Genomic DNA, 19,405 nt, shown 5'->3' with positions numbered 1-19,405 from the left:
GGGCATGATGGAGCGGTTCCGTCACAAGCGTGGGAGGGGTTAAACACACAACATATTGTGATCATTGAAACTTAACCCCTCATTTTAAACTTTGTGTGTGGGGTGTGAGTGTGTGGGTGGGTGTGTGTGTGTGTGGGTGTGTGTGTGTGTGGTTGTGTGTGTGTGGAGTTGTGTGTGTGTGGGGGTGGGAGTGTATGTGTGGTGGTGTGTGTGGGGTGTGTGTGTGGGGTGGGGTGTGTGTGTGGGTGGGTGTGTGTGAGGTTGTGTGTGTGTGTGGGGTTGTGTGTGTGTGTGGGCTCTGTGTGTGTGGGGGATGTGTGTGTGTGGGTGTGTGTGTGGGTGTGCGTGTGGGGGGTGTGGGTGGGGTTGTGTGTGTGGGGGGTGTTGTGTGGGGTTGTGTGTGTGGGGGTGTGTGAGTTGTGGGGTGTGTGTGTGGGGGGGATTATATTCTTGTTTCATGCACAAACCTAACCTTGCTTACACTCAGTTTTGCCAGTCACTGGCTTTGTTAGACCAGATTAACAGTTGTTGTATTAACATTCCTGCTTTCTCAAATTTGCTTGGAAATGCACCATTTGCCCACTACTTTTTCAAGTAGTGGGCAAGTGGGGTTCGGGCTCACGCGCTCGATCGCGTTACCGTGTCCCTCAAATTTCTTTCACAAAAAGGTGTGTCACCAACATGAAAAGTTTGGAAAGCTGTGCCTTACTGATTTTGCACTCCAGCGCCTCCCAGGGGGCATTCACTGCATTCAGGATCAAGTCGAATTTGTACGAGGAGCCCTGGATTCGGTGGGGCTCTGCATCCTGCTCCACACAGGAAGCCCCGGGCCGGCCACCCACCACATTGTCTCTACCTCCCTTAGTTCGCCCCATGGCACCCACTTCACAGCGTTTCCCCACTGTCCATGAGGGCGATCATCAGTCCCAAATACTCAGCAGGGAGGTAACGTCAGCCAAGTCTCCGCGGGCCCTCAGAACCCATGGAGAAGAGGCCCCTCGCCTAGACAAGCTGTCTCCCCCAGCCTCCTTTGCTCATTAATGGGGGCTCTCCAGCTCAAGGGGGGTCACAGGCGCTCTCTTTACATCGCTGAGCCTGCTCCACCAAGGACGCACAGAGGACCCCTGCCAAAGAGACAGCCTTCAATCAGCATCACCACTGTCCACCTATCGGTACTGCCCTCAGCGGTCCCCACTCAGTACAACACCGACTCCTTGGCCAGCAGTGGGAGCCAATTAATGAATCTCCATATTTATTACTGCAGTGAATTCCAATACGTAATTTATGAACAACTTAGGGCATCACATATAACATGTAAAGCGCTCTGATACCTTCGGGTCTAACTAACGCTATATAAAACTCAAAATAATAATATTAATTTATTTTTATTTATTTATAAAGTTTTATACAGCACGAACTTGATCCCGAAGGATATCAGAGCGCTTTACAATTTGAGGCAAAGGCAACAGATCAGAACATTAGTCTAACATGGGGGATCTAATGGGCATTGAATCAACTAGTACAAACATAACTGCTCAATATACCCTGAGTGCATGAGTAGGAATGGACCACTGGCTTCCGGTGGCACAGCGAATCCTGTTTAAAGCGCTGGTTCTCTCTTTTAGAGCGACGCATGAGCTTGGGCCAGTGTACCTGAGAAAACGCTTCTCTATGTATGTTCCCAATCGCTGCCTCAGGTCTGCCAATCAATGTAGGATGGCCCTTCCTAGATTAAAGTATGCTAGGCTGGGAGGCCAATCTATATCTGTTATGGTAGCCAGAGCCTGGAATGCACTTCCTTTCCACCTCCGCATAACGCTGAATATTGTCCACTTCAAGAAAGGCCTAAAACCCATCTGTTTAACCTATCTGCCTAAATGCTTTTACCGCCTTCCTCTTCTGCTTTCCTCACTCACCCCCTACACGCCAGGATACTCAAGAGTAATAGAGCGCGCTATAAAATATTTTATAACATAACATATTCGATGGAGCATATAGAGACAAGGGGAGTACATACAATAATCATATACAGGAATAATAACCAGTACCCAAAACAATAATCGAAAAGGAGTTCGGCGTGTCGAGTGGATTCACAACAGCACTTCAGAGTTTGTAAAAGAGTACTCTTTTAGTACTATCTGCAGTACTCATCCATGCTTTTGTGAATATGCCCTAGAGTGCTTAAGTACCCTGCTAATAATCTGGTTCAGTGTACCGCCACTCCGAAAATATTGTGGAATTCGTGGCCCAGAGAGAATGAACGTTGGCCACAAGGGGCGCAGGAGGCCTTCAATCATTCAGACCCTTAGTCTTCGATACAATTAGATTTTTTATTTAGTGTACAATTTAACATAATTCACAACAAAAGAAAAGACTGCAGACCGTTCCTTCTCACCTCCAAGTACCCATTTAGAAAATCAGCCAGGAAGTAGTTTATTTAAACCCCTGGTTGTTGCTGTTGCAGGCAGGGTAATAATTAACGCACACTCTGAGGCGCTGTTCCATTTAGCCTATGGACTGTGGATTTCTGTGAGATATGGGAGTCTCTGGAGGCCACGCTCTGCAGGGGCGGTACCAAGATATTGTGCTTCACCATTAGCCTCCGACCTGTTGCTCAGGAGGCAAGTGGTGCACGCGCAGTCCCGGTGGGGCGCACGGAAGCGCTGATCGAGATTAAAACTACAATCAATTCTCGTTTCGTTACTTTAAAGAATTTAAACTTTTCTTCAGATGCTATAGCAGTGACGGGGCTTTTGGTTTTGCGGTTGCATTTATTGCATGCCCATATCGAAGCTGTGAAGACCACTTGCGGGCGGATGCGCTCCGCGGGGAAGATAAGCATGCGTATTCTTGTGCATGAAAAGAAATGCTAAACAGGCACACGCTATTACTTTGTCAGTAGTTTGGAGCCAAATGCGACGTCCCAGTGTATTGTGCACTTCTGTACAGATGTGTGACAACAAGCCTGCGACCATGAGCTCATGTGGGTAACCTGAGCACATCTGTATCAGTGTTCTGGGGGTGGGGTTTTATGTAGCGGAACTCGACCCGAAGCTATTGGAGAGCTTTACATTAGCACCAGTTACATTCGTTTTCGAAAGCACAGGGAGACACAGTGATTCGCCCAGACTCGCGGGATGTTGAGCCACGCGGAGAATCAAACCCAGTTCCTCAGTTTCAAAGTCGGCAGCTCCGGCAATTAGGCCACATCCTCTTTACTGTGAGGCCCGCAGGCTCTGTGTACAGCTAAAGCCCGTGCGCACCTGCGGTACCTAAACCCGTGACAGTCACATAAATGGATATGCTGCTATATGCACTTGTGCAGCGATGGCCACAGAATCGGGTGCGCAGGTAAAGATAACCTTGTCTAACTCATATACATTAAACCTCTGGCGGCGAGGACAGAGATGTGCAGTCTAGCGGCCATTATCGTGTGCGTATCCATGCACAAGTGCAGCACAGGCGATGGCTGGGGGTCCGGTTTGCATGCTAATGCTCACGCGCACATCCTACTTCTACACCTGTAGCTCATGTGCGCCCCTATTGACTTTAAAATGTGGGCATGCAAGCGCACGTGCAACACCGGGGATGGCCGCTGATTCAGATGGTCAGATAATGTCTTTGCGCATCTCATAAACCTCAAACCTATGGGGGCCATGGGCTGAGGTGTACTAACTAACCGCATATAGCATGCGCCTACGCGTGGGCACGTGCAACACCAACGAAGGCCGCGTGGTCAGGGTGGCATACTAATGCCACGCCCACCTCGCCTGTCTTAATCCTCTGGCTCAGGTGTGCCGCCTAACGGCACGTGCCTATGCGAGCACATGTGCATCACTACTGGTGGCCGCGAGTTTAGGTGTGCAGACAATGTCGTTGCGCATCTCATATACATTAAACCCACGGCGGCGGGGCTGAGGTGGGGCTGCCAGGGTGAGGGGAGGTTTTGGTCCGCGTGATCCGCAATCTCACCAGATGCACGTCCTGGGAATTTACCACGGTGACTACTGGGGCACCGTGCTGCCTACACCCCCTCGGTGGGAGCTTCCATGGGCGCCCCTGAAGCAATCCACTCGTATTCCGGGTGGCACAGCTGTGCCCACGCCACTCGAGCTCCACCTTCGATCCCTGACTTTTGCCAGCAACACAAGCCCCTCCCCCGCTCTTTATGAATACTCTGATTCCCGAGACACCCCTTTGACGCAAAATTATCCAAGGCATGCAGGTTCGCCATGTGAAAAAGTTAGGAAAGAAAACACTCGTACAATGATCCCTCAATGTGCAGTGGGGGTGTTCTTTGTGTATGTTTGTATAACTTTAAGAGCGTGGCTGTATATTCATCGTATTGTAACATGGTGTATACCTTGGGGCGGGTGTGTGCGGGCAGTCTTTAATTGCGTGAGTGCCTACCCAGTGTTTGAGTATTACACGCAGTGTCCATGTTTGTCTGTGAGCTTGCGTCCCGTGCGTGCGGCGCTCCGAGGGTCGAGGTCCGGTGCGCAGACTTTAACTAGTGTTTAGGAAGCCGAGCGGTCTCGGGACCCCAGACACAGCTCCCGCCCCTCCCTCTTCCTCCAGACATCCTCCCCACAGCTCTTGCCCTCACTCGCCTTCCTTCCCTGCTATAACCTCGGTCACTCCCCCATCCTTCTAGCGTCCACTTCGGCACTCCTGGATCTTGAATCTCCCGCCCCCTACTCCCTCCCGGCTCGAGACAGAGCACGAATGGTCCTGGCAGTGCACTGGATGCGGGGAAGCAGGGGAAGCTGGCATTGCAACAACAGAGCCTCAAGCACTTCTCCGCTTTGCACTTGGATGTAAGCAGCAGAGTCAGGACGACTCCAGCCCAGTACCGCTTCCAGTGAATCCTTTGAAGAACTGCCAGCAACACTGCTCCTGATGCAGTTCCCAGGATAACACTGGATTTGAACTGGAGGGAGAGGAGGTGCCTTCTTTGCAGCAGTGATTCAGTGTAGCGCTTTGCAGCACTTCTCCAGTTCTGGCGCTACGAAGGAGACTGATTCCGTGTAGCAGGGAGTCCAGTCATTCCAGACTCCAGGTGTGCAGTGAAGAAGAGCGGACTCCACTCTGCGGCAGCGGTGATCGCGGTGCCCTCCACTCGCTGCTGTGGTGCTGGATGCCGCCAGAGGCAGCGGAGAAGCATCTCGGATTCTGGGGTGAAACAGATGCGGAGGACGGAGCTCCGGCGACAGGGACCCGGCTGTGCCTGGATCCGGGAAATTCAGTGCCGCCAATGATCGAGGCAATTGATCACAGTGCCCTCCATCGATGCGCAGTTCACAGACCCCTCCTCCTGTCTTCTGTAGTGCACAGCGCCACTGCCGACCCCCTCTTCTCTGTGAGCAGTAGAGTCCTGTGAGTAGCACACAGGCACCCGGTCTGTGCACAGTACACAGAGTAGCTGTTGTATGTGAGCCCTAAGCACCTCTCCTGTTTGTGAGTGGTGCATGGACCGGACCCCTGCTGTCTGTGAGTAGTACACAGACTCCGCCTCTGGGCCAGTACACAGCGCCTCCTGACTCTCCGTAGTACCAGAGACACCGTCGGACAGTGAGCAGCGCACAGACTCTCTCTACTCACTGTCTCTGGGAAGTATATAGCCCTCACGTATCTGTGCAGAGTACACTGACCCTCACCCTCCCTCCTTGCGGGCAGTACACACCCGTGTCGGCGCAGAGTACACTGAGTCCCCTCTCCCTGTCTGTGCGTAGTACGCAGACACCCCTGTCTGTATTGACTACACCGAGCCCCCGCTCCCTGTCTGTGGGCAGTACACAGCCCCCATCACCCCCTCAGCCTGTGCAGCCTACACCGACCCCCTCCTGGGTGACCACGCGGCTCCCCGTCGCTTCCTGCAGCAGAGCCGCCGCTCTCCCCGTCCACCTTCCACTGTCCCTCCTGCCCCGCGCTGAACTCCTGCCCTTCCTTCCTCCGGCCTTTGAAGGAAGCCGCCTGAAGATGCCCGGTCCTCGCCGCTGCGGTCTGCGCCTCTGGTTCCCAGCCTGGCTCGGGCCCCTCCTGCTCGCACATGGGCTGCTGACCTTCAACCTGGACACCGAGAAGGCCACGGTCTACAGCGGCCCCCCGGGCAGCTACTTCGGCTACTCCGTGGACTTCCACCTGCCCGACCGAAACACGTAAGTGAGGAGAGAGGCTGAGGTGAAGTGATGATACGTGAACATGGCATTGCATGGCGGCTGGCAGCGCGCGAGGGCATCACTCTCGCAGGGGGTGGGTGTCACCTCACTGTGCTTTGGGGGGGTGGGGGGGCTGGCGGTGGGTCCAGGTCAGCAGTAACCAGGGTCCCTCTGCTCGTCCTGCGCACGCGTTGCGAGCCAGGAGCGCAGAACACCCTTCAGACGTGACGAACTTACCCGAGGCCTGTAAGCACATGGGTGGCATAGCTGCCTGTGGCAGCCTCTGAAGTGAGGGGTGAGAGGACGGGCGACTGTGAGGGTGAGAGAGAGACACATGCACAGATTTCAGCTTGAGTGACTTGCTGTTCTATTCCAACGATTGTTCCACCTTTCACTTACTTAGGGATGATCAAATAAAGGCGTCATGGATTTGGGCAATAACAACACATAATAACTACATAGCCCCTGAATCACATCAGTATTAGTAAGAGCAATATTAACACAATATTATTTCCAGTGGCATGGACGTTTTAAAGATTTGGGGGGCCCTAGGCCAAATGTATTTGGGGGGCAATGTTCGAATAGCTTTGATTTTATGATCCAGTTTCAGCTCTTCCATGCCCTCTTTGGTCAAATTCTTAATGTGTGTACATCTGATACTCAGGGCTAGTGATGAGTGTTGTCAGTATTGTAACACATCCTCTCATCCTCCCATTTCTCATATGTGAGGTCCTGTAGTCATCTAAAAGAAACTTTTTGTATCGATGTTGCATGAAAGATAAACACATTTTGTCTGCAAAATGTCTGTAATAGACTCTCACACATTAAACATATTTGATACAAAAACGCTATTTACAACAATCTGTTTAAAAAATCATTCAAGGCCATCAGGGCAAAACTCTCCGCAGAACATCGCTGGCTGTATCAGGAGACCCCTTGCAAGGCTGGAGCTCTGGGCCAGAGCCCACTTTGCCTATGCCTTAAAACGTCTCTGTCCAGTGGGTTACATTTGTGGTCGGCGATGTAGTGGATTCACCATCATCACATTCCTCGCCTCTTTCTGGTGGAATGCACAACGCCGGTGCTTCATTCCCACTCACCTGTCAGTGCAGGTGGTAGACCACACACCATCACTTCCAGGAATGTGTGACACAGTTGACGCAGGTAGAATCAGACTTATACAGAAAATAGGCCCAGCACCAAATTAAAAGTGGCCCTTTTAGCGGGTCGATAGCCAAAAAGTGGCACATATTCGAAAATGAGGGCAGTGTTGAATTTGTAAAGACAAGCTGCGTAGGTGAATTTCATGGTATGGGAGAATTTATAATATACATTTGTGTTTGCTGCAGGCAATGCTTGTTTTAATAGAAGAGAAATCAAATGTAAAACAACGGCCCACCAGATCATAAAACAAGAACACAAACTGTACATCAAAAAACAAACAAAAAAAAGCCCATACGCTGATTTGTTGTCATACCAGCTCTTGTGGCACTGCGGCCGCCGGCAGGACGGCCATGTCCCCTCAGATCGGAGCATGGTTTACTCTCTGCCATTCAGACAGCGATTTGCCGGATGTCCTTTGGTAAAAACCCTGTCCTTCGCTGCAAACAGAATGCAGATGTCGCCAAATATACCCATCTGCTCGAAAGGCAACAAACGCCATATTTCTCAGTTCATCGACCCGGTAAGATGAAAGACCGCGTCAACCCTTCCATGTTTGGAAATAGTCAACGGCGCAGCAAGGTTCCACAGACCCTAGTGCAAACAGAGAAAATGCTCCCTGCTGCCCCTGTTTGCAAATAAAAGACTGCCGTAATTGGGGTGCGGTGGACCCCCACATCATTTGGCTCCGGTGCCACTGCCGCCGCTGCACCAATGACAGATACGTGGGTGAAGAGTGTCCTGCGTGTCCCATACGTTTCTCAACACCCAGCGCTAATTTGCGAATTTCACCGACCAGCTTGGCGGCAAGGATATGTCCTACCTTCAGACACACTCGTAAATGCTGCTCTCTTTATGTTCATTAATTCCGGTCCTATAACTGCACATATATATGCACTTCAGTGTGACGATGATAGGACTGCAAAACAAATACAATAGAGTTTAAGCGATGTATATGCTTTAATGTGGTACCTCTGACCCGGGGCATCCCTGTGTGGTCCACACTGTAAAATCACGAAGCAAATAAATAGACGAGGGACGTTTGCCACAGCTGTGCTGAGGCTCGCATTAACGAGTCCAGCTGTACTCAGAGAGGCCCCAGCAGCAAGCATGCAGCAGCTCGGACCCTGTCTGCAACCTCCCTGCAGCGCCTTTGCAAACGTGAAGAGCAGGCCGGTTGTTACTGAAAGCGGCCGACTGAAAGCGGCCGCCATGTAATGTGTATCTGAAGTCGTGACTTTGGGCGCCAACCCAATAAAGGCGGCGGTTGTGTAACTAATGTAATGTAACTAATGTAACAACCAAATGCGATGCAGTGTGTGTAACGAAATTCGTTTTATTTATTTTTATGTTAACTTACCTTTTAAAGTCCGTAATCCATACATTACTACCCCCCCCCCCACCCTGCCCCTCCCCACGTCACCGCCCGGCCAGTACTCCCACTACCGGCTGCGGGCGCATGCACTGTGCTGCGAGACATATTGTTGATAATTCAGTGGGCTTACAACTCAACCATACAAAAGGGGATGATGGACGGAGCGCTTGAGCAAATCAAACACTCACCCCCAGTGAACTGATCTGGGTTTAATCCATCACCATTCTTTAGCTCACTCAACCACCCCAGTTCAGACATGGCTATATGCAAATCAGTCTGACCCTGTGCCTCTTGGGAACAGTCCAGCCCGAACTGCCAAGCCATGTCTTCCCTGGACCGGAAACAAGCATCCTGGGACCGGTTTCGGATTCATAATCCTTATCAGCCAGGCTATCTTGAATCCAGTGGCCAAGTGAGCAAGGGACTCACGTCTGAGCATACCCTGCCACACATAGGGCGATTAAAGCGATACAAAAGGGGATGATGGACGGAGCGCTTCAGCAAATCAAACACTCACCCCAAGTCAACTGATCTGGGTTTAATCCATCACCATTCTTTAGCTCACTCGGCCACCCCAGTTCAGACATGGCTATATGCAAATCAGTCTGACCCTGTGCCTCATGGGAACAGTCCAGCCCGAACTGCTAAGCCATGTCTTCCCTGGACCGGAAACAAGCATCCTGGGACCGGTTTCGGATTCATAATCCTCATCAGCCAGGCTATCTTGAATCCAGTGGCCAAGTGAGCAAGGGACTCACGTCTGAGCATACCCTGCCACACTTAGGGCGATTAAAGCGATACAAAAGGGGATGATGGACGGAGCGCTTGAGCAAATCAAACACTCACCCCCAGTCAACTGATCTGGGTTTAATCCATGACCATTCTTTAGCTCACTCGGCCACCCCAGTTCAGACATGGCTATATGCAAATCAGTCTGACCCTGTGCCTCATGGGAACAGTCCAGCCCGAACTGCCAAGCCATGTCTTCCCTGGACCGGAAACAAGCATCCTGGGACCGGTTTCGGATTCATAATCCTCATCAGCCAGGCTATCTTGAATCCAGTGGCCAAGTGAGCAAGGGACTCACGTCTGAGCATACCCTGCCACACTTAGGGCGATTAAAGCGATACAAAAGGGGATGATGGATGGAGCGCTTGAGCAAATCAAACACTCACTCCAGTCAACTGATCTGGGTTTAATCCATCACCATTCTTTAGCTCACTCGGCCACCCTAGTTCAGACATGGCGATATGCAAATCAGTCTGACCCTGTGCCTCATGGGAACAGTCCAGCCCGAACTGCCAAGCCATGTCTTCCCTGGACCGGAAACAAGCATCCTGGGACCGGTTTCGGATTCATAATCCTCATCAGCCAGGCTATCTTGAATCCAGTGGCCAAGTGAGCAAGGGACTCACGTCTGAGCATACCCTGCCACACTTAGGGCGATTAAAGCGATACAAAAGGGGGTGATGGATGGAGCGCTTGAGCAAATCAAACACTCACCCCCAGTCAACTGATCTGGGTTTAATCCATCACCATTCTTTAGCTCACTCGGCCACCCTAGTTCAGACATGGCGATATGCAAATCAGTCTGACCCTGTGCCTCATGGGAACAGTCCAGCCCGAACTGCCAAGCCATGTCTTCCCTGGACCGGAAACAAGCATCCTGGGACCAGTTTCGGATTCATAATCCTCATCAGCCAGGCTATCTTGAATCCAGTGGCCAAGTGAGCAAGGGACTCACGTCTGAGCATACCCTGCCACACTTAGGGCGATTAAAGCGATACAAAAGGGGATGATGGACACCCCTGGCACCCTTGAAATCGCATCCCTATTTGCGATTAGCAATTTGCTAATCGCAAATAAGGAAGCTGTAGAAATCGCAAATAATATTGCGATTTCTACATGAATCCCGTTTTGCGAGTCTTTAATAGCGATTCCTTAATAATCGCTATTAAGGGCTCGCAAAAGAGGACAATGATGAATCTGGGGTTTAGAAGGGGTTTTCTCACAGGTAATATGCGACAGCTGCAGCTTTGCAGATGTACAATGGGAAACGTTTGTGAAGTTCCATACATTTGGAAATCTAACTCTATGTGAGGTTGGATACTTGTGGGCAGCCGCGGCCGGTAGTGGGAGTACCGGTTGGGCGGTAACGTGGGGAGAGGGAGGAGGAGGGGCAGGGTGGGGGTAGTAATGTATGGATTACGGACTTTAAAAGGTAAGTAAACATAAAAATAAATAAAACTAATTTCGTTGCACACACTGCATCACCAAATGCGATGCAGTGTGTGTAAAGAAATTCGTTTTATTTATGTTTACTTACCTTTTAAAGTCCGTAATCCATACATTACTACCCCCCCACCCTGCCCCTCCCCCTCCCCACGTCACCGCCCGGCCAGTACTCCCACTACCGGCTGCGGCTGCTTGTGGGTGCTGATTTCCATCATTGGGTGTCACCACCACAGCGCATGCACTGTGCTGCGAGACATATTGTTGATAATTCAGTGGGCTTACAACTCAACCATAGCATACAATTAGTTGTTTTTGCTGACACTTTTTATTTGCAGTCTTTGATTGCTTAGGCCTCCCTGTAGGCTTTCCTTCCTTTCTTGCGTTCTCTAGACATTGAACCAAGTACATGTGTATTTCCCTGTCTTTGTTCTTCCTCTTCTTGCAACACACATTCATTTTTTTCATTTTTTATAAGTGTTTCGGTATTATTCATGGATGTGCAATGTGCTCTCCTACTTTTAACACAGGCATACAGGTTCTTATTCATGTTGCTTTTACCCTAACTCCTGTCTCTATTGACACTTTAGTTACACACACAACCATACAACGCAACTCCACACTATGTCACTCTACACCACTCCACACTCCACCACTCCACTCTACTACATGCTACTCCACCCTATGCCCTATTCGTGGAGAAGTGTGGCTCAATGGTTAGAGCGGCAGACCCTGATGCAGAGGTCTAGCCCGGGACCAGGGTTCCATTCCCTGCCTCGGCGGGTCTTGGGCTCAAAAATTCCATGGACCTGATCATTCTCGCCTCGGTGCCTATTCCAATCATGGAGTCCCACTCTGCAACTCTGGGCAATAGCTTGCTTAATCTCCACAACGGCCCCCACAACGCTAAGGATGCCTGACCTCCACCTTGGGGGTGCCCAGGAGTGGACACTGCACAGGGAAAGCCAGGATGGGTTCCACAGCGGTATTTGTACAAGCGCCTTGAGACCCTTGCGGGTGAGTAGTGCGCTATACAAGTATCATATTTTTTTTTACATTTACTATACTCTATGCCCACACACTCTAGTCAATGTCACTCCACTCAACTCTATGACATTCTACACCTTTTCACTGTACCTTACGCTACTGTACATCACTCCACTGTACTCTACGCCACTCCACTGTACTCTATTCACTCCACTCTACACCCCTCTACTCTATGCCACATCATGCCACTCTGCTCCACTCTACACTACGCCACTCAAGTCTACAATACTCCATTCAAGTGCCTCTCTTTACCACTGTACTCCATGGCCACTCTACTCCACGCCATTCTACTCCACTCTTCCCTAATCCACACAATGCCACCTCAGTCTATGCCACTCCACTTCAATTCACGCCAAACCACTCCATCCTACTCTACTCCTTGCCACTCTAATCTACTCCACGCCACTCTACACCACTCCACTGTACTTTACGCTACTCCTCTTTACTCCACTCAGTCCCACTTTACCGTGCTCCACTTAACTCTACTCTACTCCGCTCTATGCCACTGCACTCCACACAATGCTACTTTACGACACTCTACACCACTGCACTTTACACCCCTCTACTCCATGCCGCCCCACTCTACTCCATGCCGCCCCACTCTACTCTATGCCACTCTATTCTGCCCCACTTTATGCCACTCCACCCTACTCTACTGTACTCCACACCACTCTGCTGTACTCCCCACCACTTTACTCCATGCTACTCTGCTCCATGCCACTCTACATCACTCCATTGTACTCTACTCTACTCCAAATAATGCCACTCTATGGCACTCTACTCTATGCCACCCTATGCCACTCTAGTCTGTGTCACTCAACTCCACTCTACTCTATGCCACTCCACTCTATACCACACCACTCTAATCTATGCCACTCCACTTTATGGCACTCCAGTTTATGCCACTCCAATTTGTCACTTTACACCACTCCTCTCTACACCACAGTACTCCATGCCACTCTACTCCACACAACTCTATGCCACCCCACTCTATTCCACCCTACTCTATGCCATCCCAACTCTATGCCACTTCATTCTATGCCACTCCCTCTATGCTGCTTCACTCTGTGCCACTCTATGCCACACCACTCTGTTCCTCTCTATACCACTCCACTCTGTGCCATTTCACTTCACTCTACTCCACTTTACGCTTCTCCACTTTATGCCACTCCACACTATGTAGCTTAACTCTGCATCACTCCACTCTATGCCACTGAATTCCACTTAATATCATTCTACTCCACGCCACTCTATTCTACACCTCTCTACTCTACACCACTCTAGTCTATGCCACCATACTCTACTCTATGCCACTCTACTGTACGCCACTTTGCTGTACATCACTCCCCTCTGGCCCCTGCACTCCACTGTACTTTACACCACTCTAACCTATGCCACTCCACTCTATGCCACTTCACTCTACACCACTCAAATCTACACCTCTCCGTCCACTTTATGCTACTCTACGCCACTCCATTCCACCCCACTCTATTCCACTCCAATCTATGCCACTTATTCCCCTCTACATCACTCTACTCTATGCCAACCCACTAACTTTTAGCCATGGTGAACAGCAGCCACGCCGTTGTACAACATGGCTAAAAGACAGTGGCAGATCCAAAAGCTTTCACATAGATGAGACCTATTGCCTTTGCCAATGCTTGTTTTTCTGTGACTCGGGACCACCAAATCCAAAAAAAAGCATAAGTCAAGCTAGCCCAATTCAAGACTGTCCAAACGTGGCTTGGGATTAATCTAAGCCAAATTACTTTTTTTCTAGAAAATTATACTACGTGGGCTGTTCTCAGGTACAGTATTTTCTAAATATAGCTCTTAAACTTTTTCAGCTTTAGCAGACACCTGTGAAGAGAAGTTCTTGAAATAATCAAACATGTAAAAAGCTGCCAAAGTGCCCCAAACCATTATTTCCTAGTAAAAGAAAAATGTGTAGTTTATTTTTGTACATTATTTCTAGCAGCAGAAAAAAATATAATATGCAGTTTCTTTTTTTAATTTTTTACAGAACACACCAAGGAATTCACTCACCAGAAAGACATGGTCAAAAATATTAACCATGAAGGTAACAAAACACAGCAGCTTAGAAAACATCATGAGGCAATTACTCTAGGAAAAAAGTAAAACAAAGAACCAAAGGCAATCACAAACAACCAGATTTCCAGTCTTTTATGAGAGGACAGCAGACACTACTTAGGACGGAAAATCAGACGTAAAGAACTGCATTGTGTTGCAGCATATGTACAGGGCTTCACACACATGATTAGGTCAGGAAGTACTCCCAAATCTGTCTAGCCGGTCTCGTGGAAGATATCTTAAGATCAGACTCTTCCGAACACATTCCCTTAGCTTAGTTTAATTTAATATATAAAGCGTGAACAGCTACCCACTAGAATTTTCTCAGCACTCTTAGCAACTGAAAGGGTTTCTCCCAGCTCAGATGGATTCAAAACAGCCAGGTCTTCAGTTGTCTTTGAAAGGAGAGCAGTGAAGTGAAAAATCTCAGATGTTCTGGCAGATCATTCCAAAGCGTAGGGTCCAAGAACGTGAGGAAGCGACCTCCCAAGTGAGTAAGTTTTATCCTGGGGACAGTGCACAGAGAGAGGTTGCTGGAGCGCAGATATCTAATAGCAGGGTAAAGTTGTATCAGGCCATTGATGTGGTGAGGGGCGGTCGCAGCCCTTGCTTTAAAGAGATAGCACATTGCCTTAAATTGGACACATTTTTGCACAACTGGCCAATGTAGCTCATGATGAAGAGAAGTAGCTGAGTCATATTTTGGCAATCAATAGATAGGCCTAACTGCTGCATTTTGCACTATCTTCAAGCATCTCAAGGGGGCTGTATAAACCCCCCGATAAAGACTCTTACCATAATCCAGACAGGATAAAATAAGAGCCTAGATGATGGTTCTTTGGGCAGGTATGGGGAGAATCCAAGTGAATTTCTGTAATCATTTCAAGGTTGTGAAACAGGTCCCAGGGACCTTTGCCACCTCCAGCTTCGTGGAATCTACCAAGAAGTCTAATTTGTTAACTTTAGAAGCAGGAGTAGGGGTATCACCCAAAGCAGATGGGCAATGTTGTGGGCCCCACAGATATGGGTTCTTCCCTATAATCAACACCTCAGTTTTTTCACCATTCAGTTTCCATGAATTGTTACTCATTCATGAGGCACCCTGAGCCAGACAGGTTCAGAGACGTGGAGCTTTGGTCCTAAGCGGAAGATAAAGAAAAGATGATTTGAGTATCCTCTCCAAAGGAGAATAGGGTAAGATGACAGCTTTCCATCAGCTCGGCCAGAGGGTCAATATAGAATTTAAAAAGTGTCAAGGTCGACCCCTGAGGAACCGCAGAGGTTAAAACATGGCCCATGGATGAGAAACTGCCCGACGAAACTACTGAAACAATCTCTGAAAGTTTATGATTGTATAACTTTACTTTTGAATTGTCCATTAACCAAAAAAATAAAATTAAAAATTAAATCAATTCATACCTACTACAACAAACTCTGAAAGTATAATCTGATTCAATAACTGCTCTTGTTATTTTGAAAAGGACATTTTCCAAAAATAAATAGAGAAATAATAAATAAATAAATGGCTGAAGAAATAAATAAAGTAATAAGTAAATAAATACATGCATAAATAATGCAAACAAGCTTTGGTACTAGATCATCGGTGACCGGCAGAAGTGATAAAATTTTTTCTGCTGAGACTTAATGTGAATGCAAGACACATCACTGTAAAGTGTAAACTGGCATCAAGAGAGATGCAATGCAGGAGTGGGAAATGGAATGATATGATTATATCTGTGAGTCTCAGACAAGAGCTGAGCTGCAATGTTCAGTGCTGCACTGAGGGGTAAAGCTATGGCATGCCAGCCAGCACTACACTCCCTAAGTCTACAGGGGGTGAGACCCCAGTTTACAATGCAATGCATGAGCAAGAAATTGGAATCACAAAGCCACTGCACAATTTCTCAAAATAAATAAGTGCCGCGGGCCACATTTTTAAAGAGCCTTTGTGCTGGTGAATGCTGCCCTTGTTATTGTTATTGTTATTGTTACAGGAGGTTTATATAGCGCCGAATCACCTGCAGGTCTCAGGGCGCTTTTGACCACAAAACATAACAACCGGGATACTGAAAAAAAGGGAGGAGGGAAGGGGCAGGACTTAAGCTAAGCTGAGTGCTGTTCTGAAAAGGTTGGTTTTCAGGGCTTTCCTGAAGCGGAGTAGATTACCCTCCTTACGGAGTGCCTCCGGCAGGGCGTTCCAAAGGTTCGGTAGTAGGACCGAGAAAGATCTCCCTCCCATTGTGGCCAGTTTGAAACGTGGGCATACAAGGAGTTGGGCGTCTGAAGACCTGAGGTTTCTTTCTGGTCTATATATCTCAATCCGTTCCTTAATGTAAGCCGGGGCCTGCCCATAGATGGCTTTATGGGCTATACAGAGGCTTTTAAAGACGGACCTCTGCCCGATTGGCAGCCAGTGTAGACTCTTTAGTAATGGAGAGGCATGTGCTCTCCTCGGGAGATTAAAGATGAGTCTGGCGGCATCGTTTAGGACTACCTGAATTCTGTTTATTAGCATTTTTGGCAGGCCTAAGTAGAGCGCATTTCCATAGTCGAGTCTTGACACTATGGTGGCAGAAACCACTGTGCGAAGCATCGACTGGGAGAGGAGAGGAACTAACTTGCGCAACTGTCTTAAAAGACCAGTGCAGATACCAACCCCGGTAGAAACCTGGTTGGTCATAGAAAGGGCACTGTCTAACTTAATGCCAAGACTCTTGACTGTGGCAGCTGGCTGTGGAGTTGGGCCCAGCTCCTGGGGCCAATACATGTCGCTCCAAGAGGAGCACTTGGATGGTACTATCAGCACCTCTGTTTTTTCCGGGTTGATTTTTAACTGGTTGGTGGCCATCCAGTGGACTGTGTATCTGAGTATGTCCTGGGCGTGTGACTGGGCTTGTACGGTGTCGTCTATGCCCAGCAACAGCTGTGTGTCGTCGGCATAGTTAAACACTCGACAGCCCATCCCTGCTAGTGTGTTAATCAGAGGCTGCAGATATAGGTTAAACAGGAGAGGGGATAGTGCTGAGCCCTGGGGGACACCACAAGTCAGACCTCCCACTCCTGATATGCTGTCTCCCATCTGGATTCTCTGGGTTCTCCCAGATAGGAATGATTCCAGCCACCGAAGAGCTAAGCCCTGAATCCCAACCCCAGCCAGCCTGTCCAGCAGAAGGGTATGGCTGACAGTATCGAACGCCGCTGATAGGTCTAACAGAATCAGGGCGCTCGGTCTCTTACTGTCAGCCATCCTTCTGAGCTCGTCCAGCACCGAGAGCATGACCAGCTCGGTGCTGTGATGTGCGCGGAAACCTGCCTGCCTCTCATGGAGTAGATGGTTAAATTCCAGGAAGTTTGACAGAGATTTTAGCACATGTTGCTCGAGTACTTTGGACAGGAAAGGCAGCTGGGATATGGGTCTATAGTTTTTTAAGGCGTTGGGATCTGCCCCCACTTTCTTTAGCAGCGGTCTTACACGAGCTTCTTTAAAGCTAGTGGGGAGCCTACCAGTGCTCAAGGATTTATTTAGTGTGGCTAGGATGTGGTCCTCTAGAATAGGACGTGCCAAGCAGAAAATACTTGGGGGGCATGGATCTGCAGGGGAACCAGATTTTGTCTTCCTCATCAGCAATTCGAGGATTAGTGGGTCCATAGGGGGAAATGAAGATAGGCAGCTGGCAGCTGGGTTTAGAGTGGCCTGCTGCTCGATTGGGCCGTACCCCATACTTTTTATTTCGAGCATAATGGTGTCTACTTTATCCAGAAAATATTTTTGGAAAGTGTCATAATTTATGCTGCTTTCTGCATCCTGAGCTCTTTTAGTTAGTTCCTTCAGGATTTTGAACGTTTCCTTTTGAACATTGGTCGCCCTATTTATTCGGGTCTCATAAAATGAAGCTTTAGTTTCCCGGGTGGATTTTTTATAGCTGCGAAACGCCTTCTTATATTGTCCACAGGTATCTGTATCCTTATTTTTCCTCCAGTTTCTCTCCATATTACGCAGAGCCTTCCTTTGATCCCTCAAAGCGGGTGTGAACCATGGGGCTCCCTTTTTTCCACTATTTTTTGTTTGGAGTTTCTCAGGTGCTATCTGATCGATGGCTTTTGCCAAATAGTCCATCATATCCTTACAGTCTTGATCTACATCTTTATTAGGTGTTATCGGCTGGACAGTTCCCCTGAGTGACGTGTTCGTGTTGCCAAATACCAAAGTCGCCTGGCTTTAATTTTTCCTCCTGCCTCTTTCTTGCACCGCTCTAAACTTCCTGTCTGTTTATGTCAATCTTTCAGGTTCATTTCCACTCCGGCTGTCTCCCTTTCTCACTGTGTACATGTCTGCCTCTTTCACCTTCTTTTTCCCACTTCTGCTTTTCTCTCTGTCGCTCTGGGTCAAAGTCTACTGATTAAAAGTGACAGGGACCACCATCAGTGAGTGTTGACTCACATTAAACATTGTACAAGCCATGTATCTGCCATGGCCTGGATATTAGGATACAGATTCACACCTGAGTCCACAATAAGGACCGCGGATATTATCTGGATAGCCAGCTCTGTCCAGGCACGTTTATGGAGCCAAGATTGAGCAGTTTAACACCAAGAACGTTCTGTGATCAGCATGAGGCTGGTCCTTGTGACATTTAAATTTAGCTCCTGCAGGCCCCCCATCCCCTATTCACAAGAAAGTGTCTCAGTTGTTGCATGATGACAGGTACATCTTAAACTGATTCATGGAGATGGCCAACAAATTCACCAAATACCAAGTTGATTCCATGTACAAGACGAAGAGAATCATGGGTGCATGAATAGATCCTGAGGGACAAGGGAGCCTGGGAGCAGCCTAGACCTGGACTCGCTCATCATAACCCTTGGAGTTCCATGCCCGCTTCAGCTCTACAGCTGGCTTGGAAGGTAAAGTTGTATGAATGCAAACAACGGTCATCCCTGACCATCTGTGTATGTGCAAGTTGTGACACAACAAAAGCATATGTTATCTTGCCTAGAAATGACACCCTAGTAATGGGAAGGCAGATCTTGAGTACATTATTTTCAAGGGTAGAACATGTGGGATCAGGTAGTAGTAGACCTTTGAGCTAATGAGGGATTGGTTCCAGGCTGCCTAGACTTTCCTTCCCATGGCTCAGATATCTTCTCATTATTCTCTTAGTAAAAGTTTGTGTGATCTCTAATACACAATAACACTGTACTCATTACAACTATCCACAAGACTTCATGTTATCAACCTAAACATTGTACACTTCTCAATGCACCGTATAAACGTATCAGACATTGATTGGTGCGGCAGGAGAAAACACTCCCGATTGGAAAAAGAGTGCCACCGTACAGA

The 19,405-nt window shown here is 48.6% G+C and overlaps 1 protein-coding gene across 1 annotated transcript in view; it reads left to right on the top strand.

The window, feature by feature from the left end:
• Positions 1-4,696: 4,696 nt before the first annotated feature.
• ITGA8 (integrin subunit alpha 8) overlaps positions 4,697-19,405 on the top strand; it is a 713,969-nt gene continuing 699,260 nt past the window's right edge. Inside the window, exon 1 of the mRNA XM_078663606.1 lies at positions 4,697-6,158. Coding sequence (XP_078519732.1) covers positions 5,980-6,158 — 179 coding nt within the window. The 5' untranslated portion in view covers positions 4,697-5,979. The remainder of the gene's footprint in view (positions 6,159-19,405) is intronic.

This window comes from Lissotriton helveticus, chromosome 10, assembly GCF_964261635.1.
Source record: "Lissotriton helveticus chromosome 10, aLisHel1.1, whole genome shotgun sequence".
In the NCBI taxonomy this organism is placed as follows: domain Eukaryota; kingdom Metazoa; phylum Chordata; class Amphibia; order Caudata; family Salamandridae; genus Lissotriton; species Lissotriton helveticus.
The sequence above is the reverse complement of the archived record's forward strand: the minus strand, read 5'-3'. Positions and strand labels throughout refer to the sequence as shown.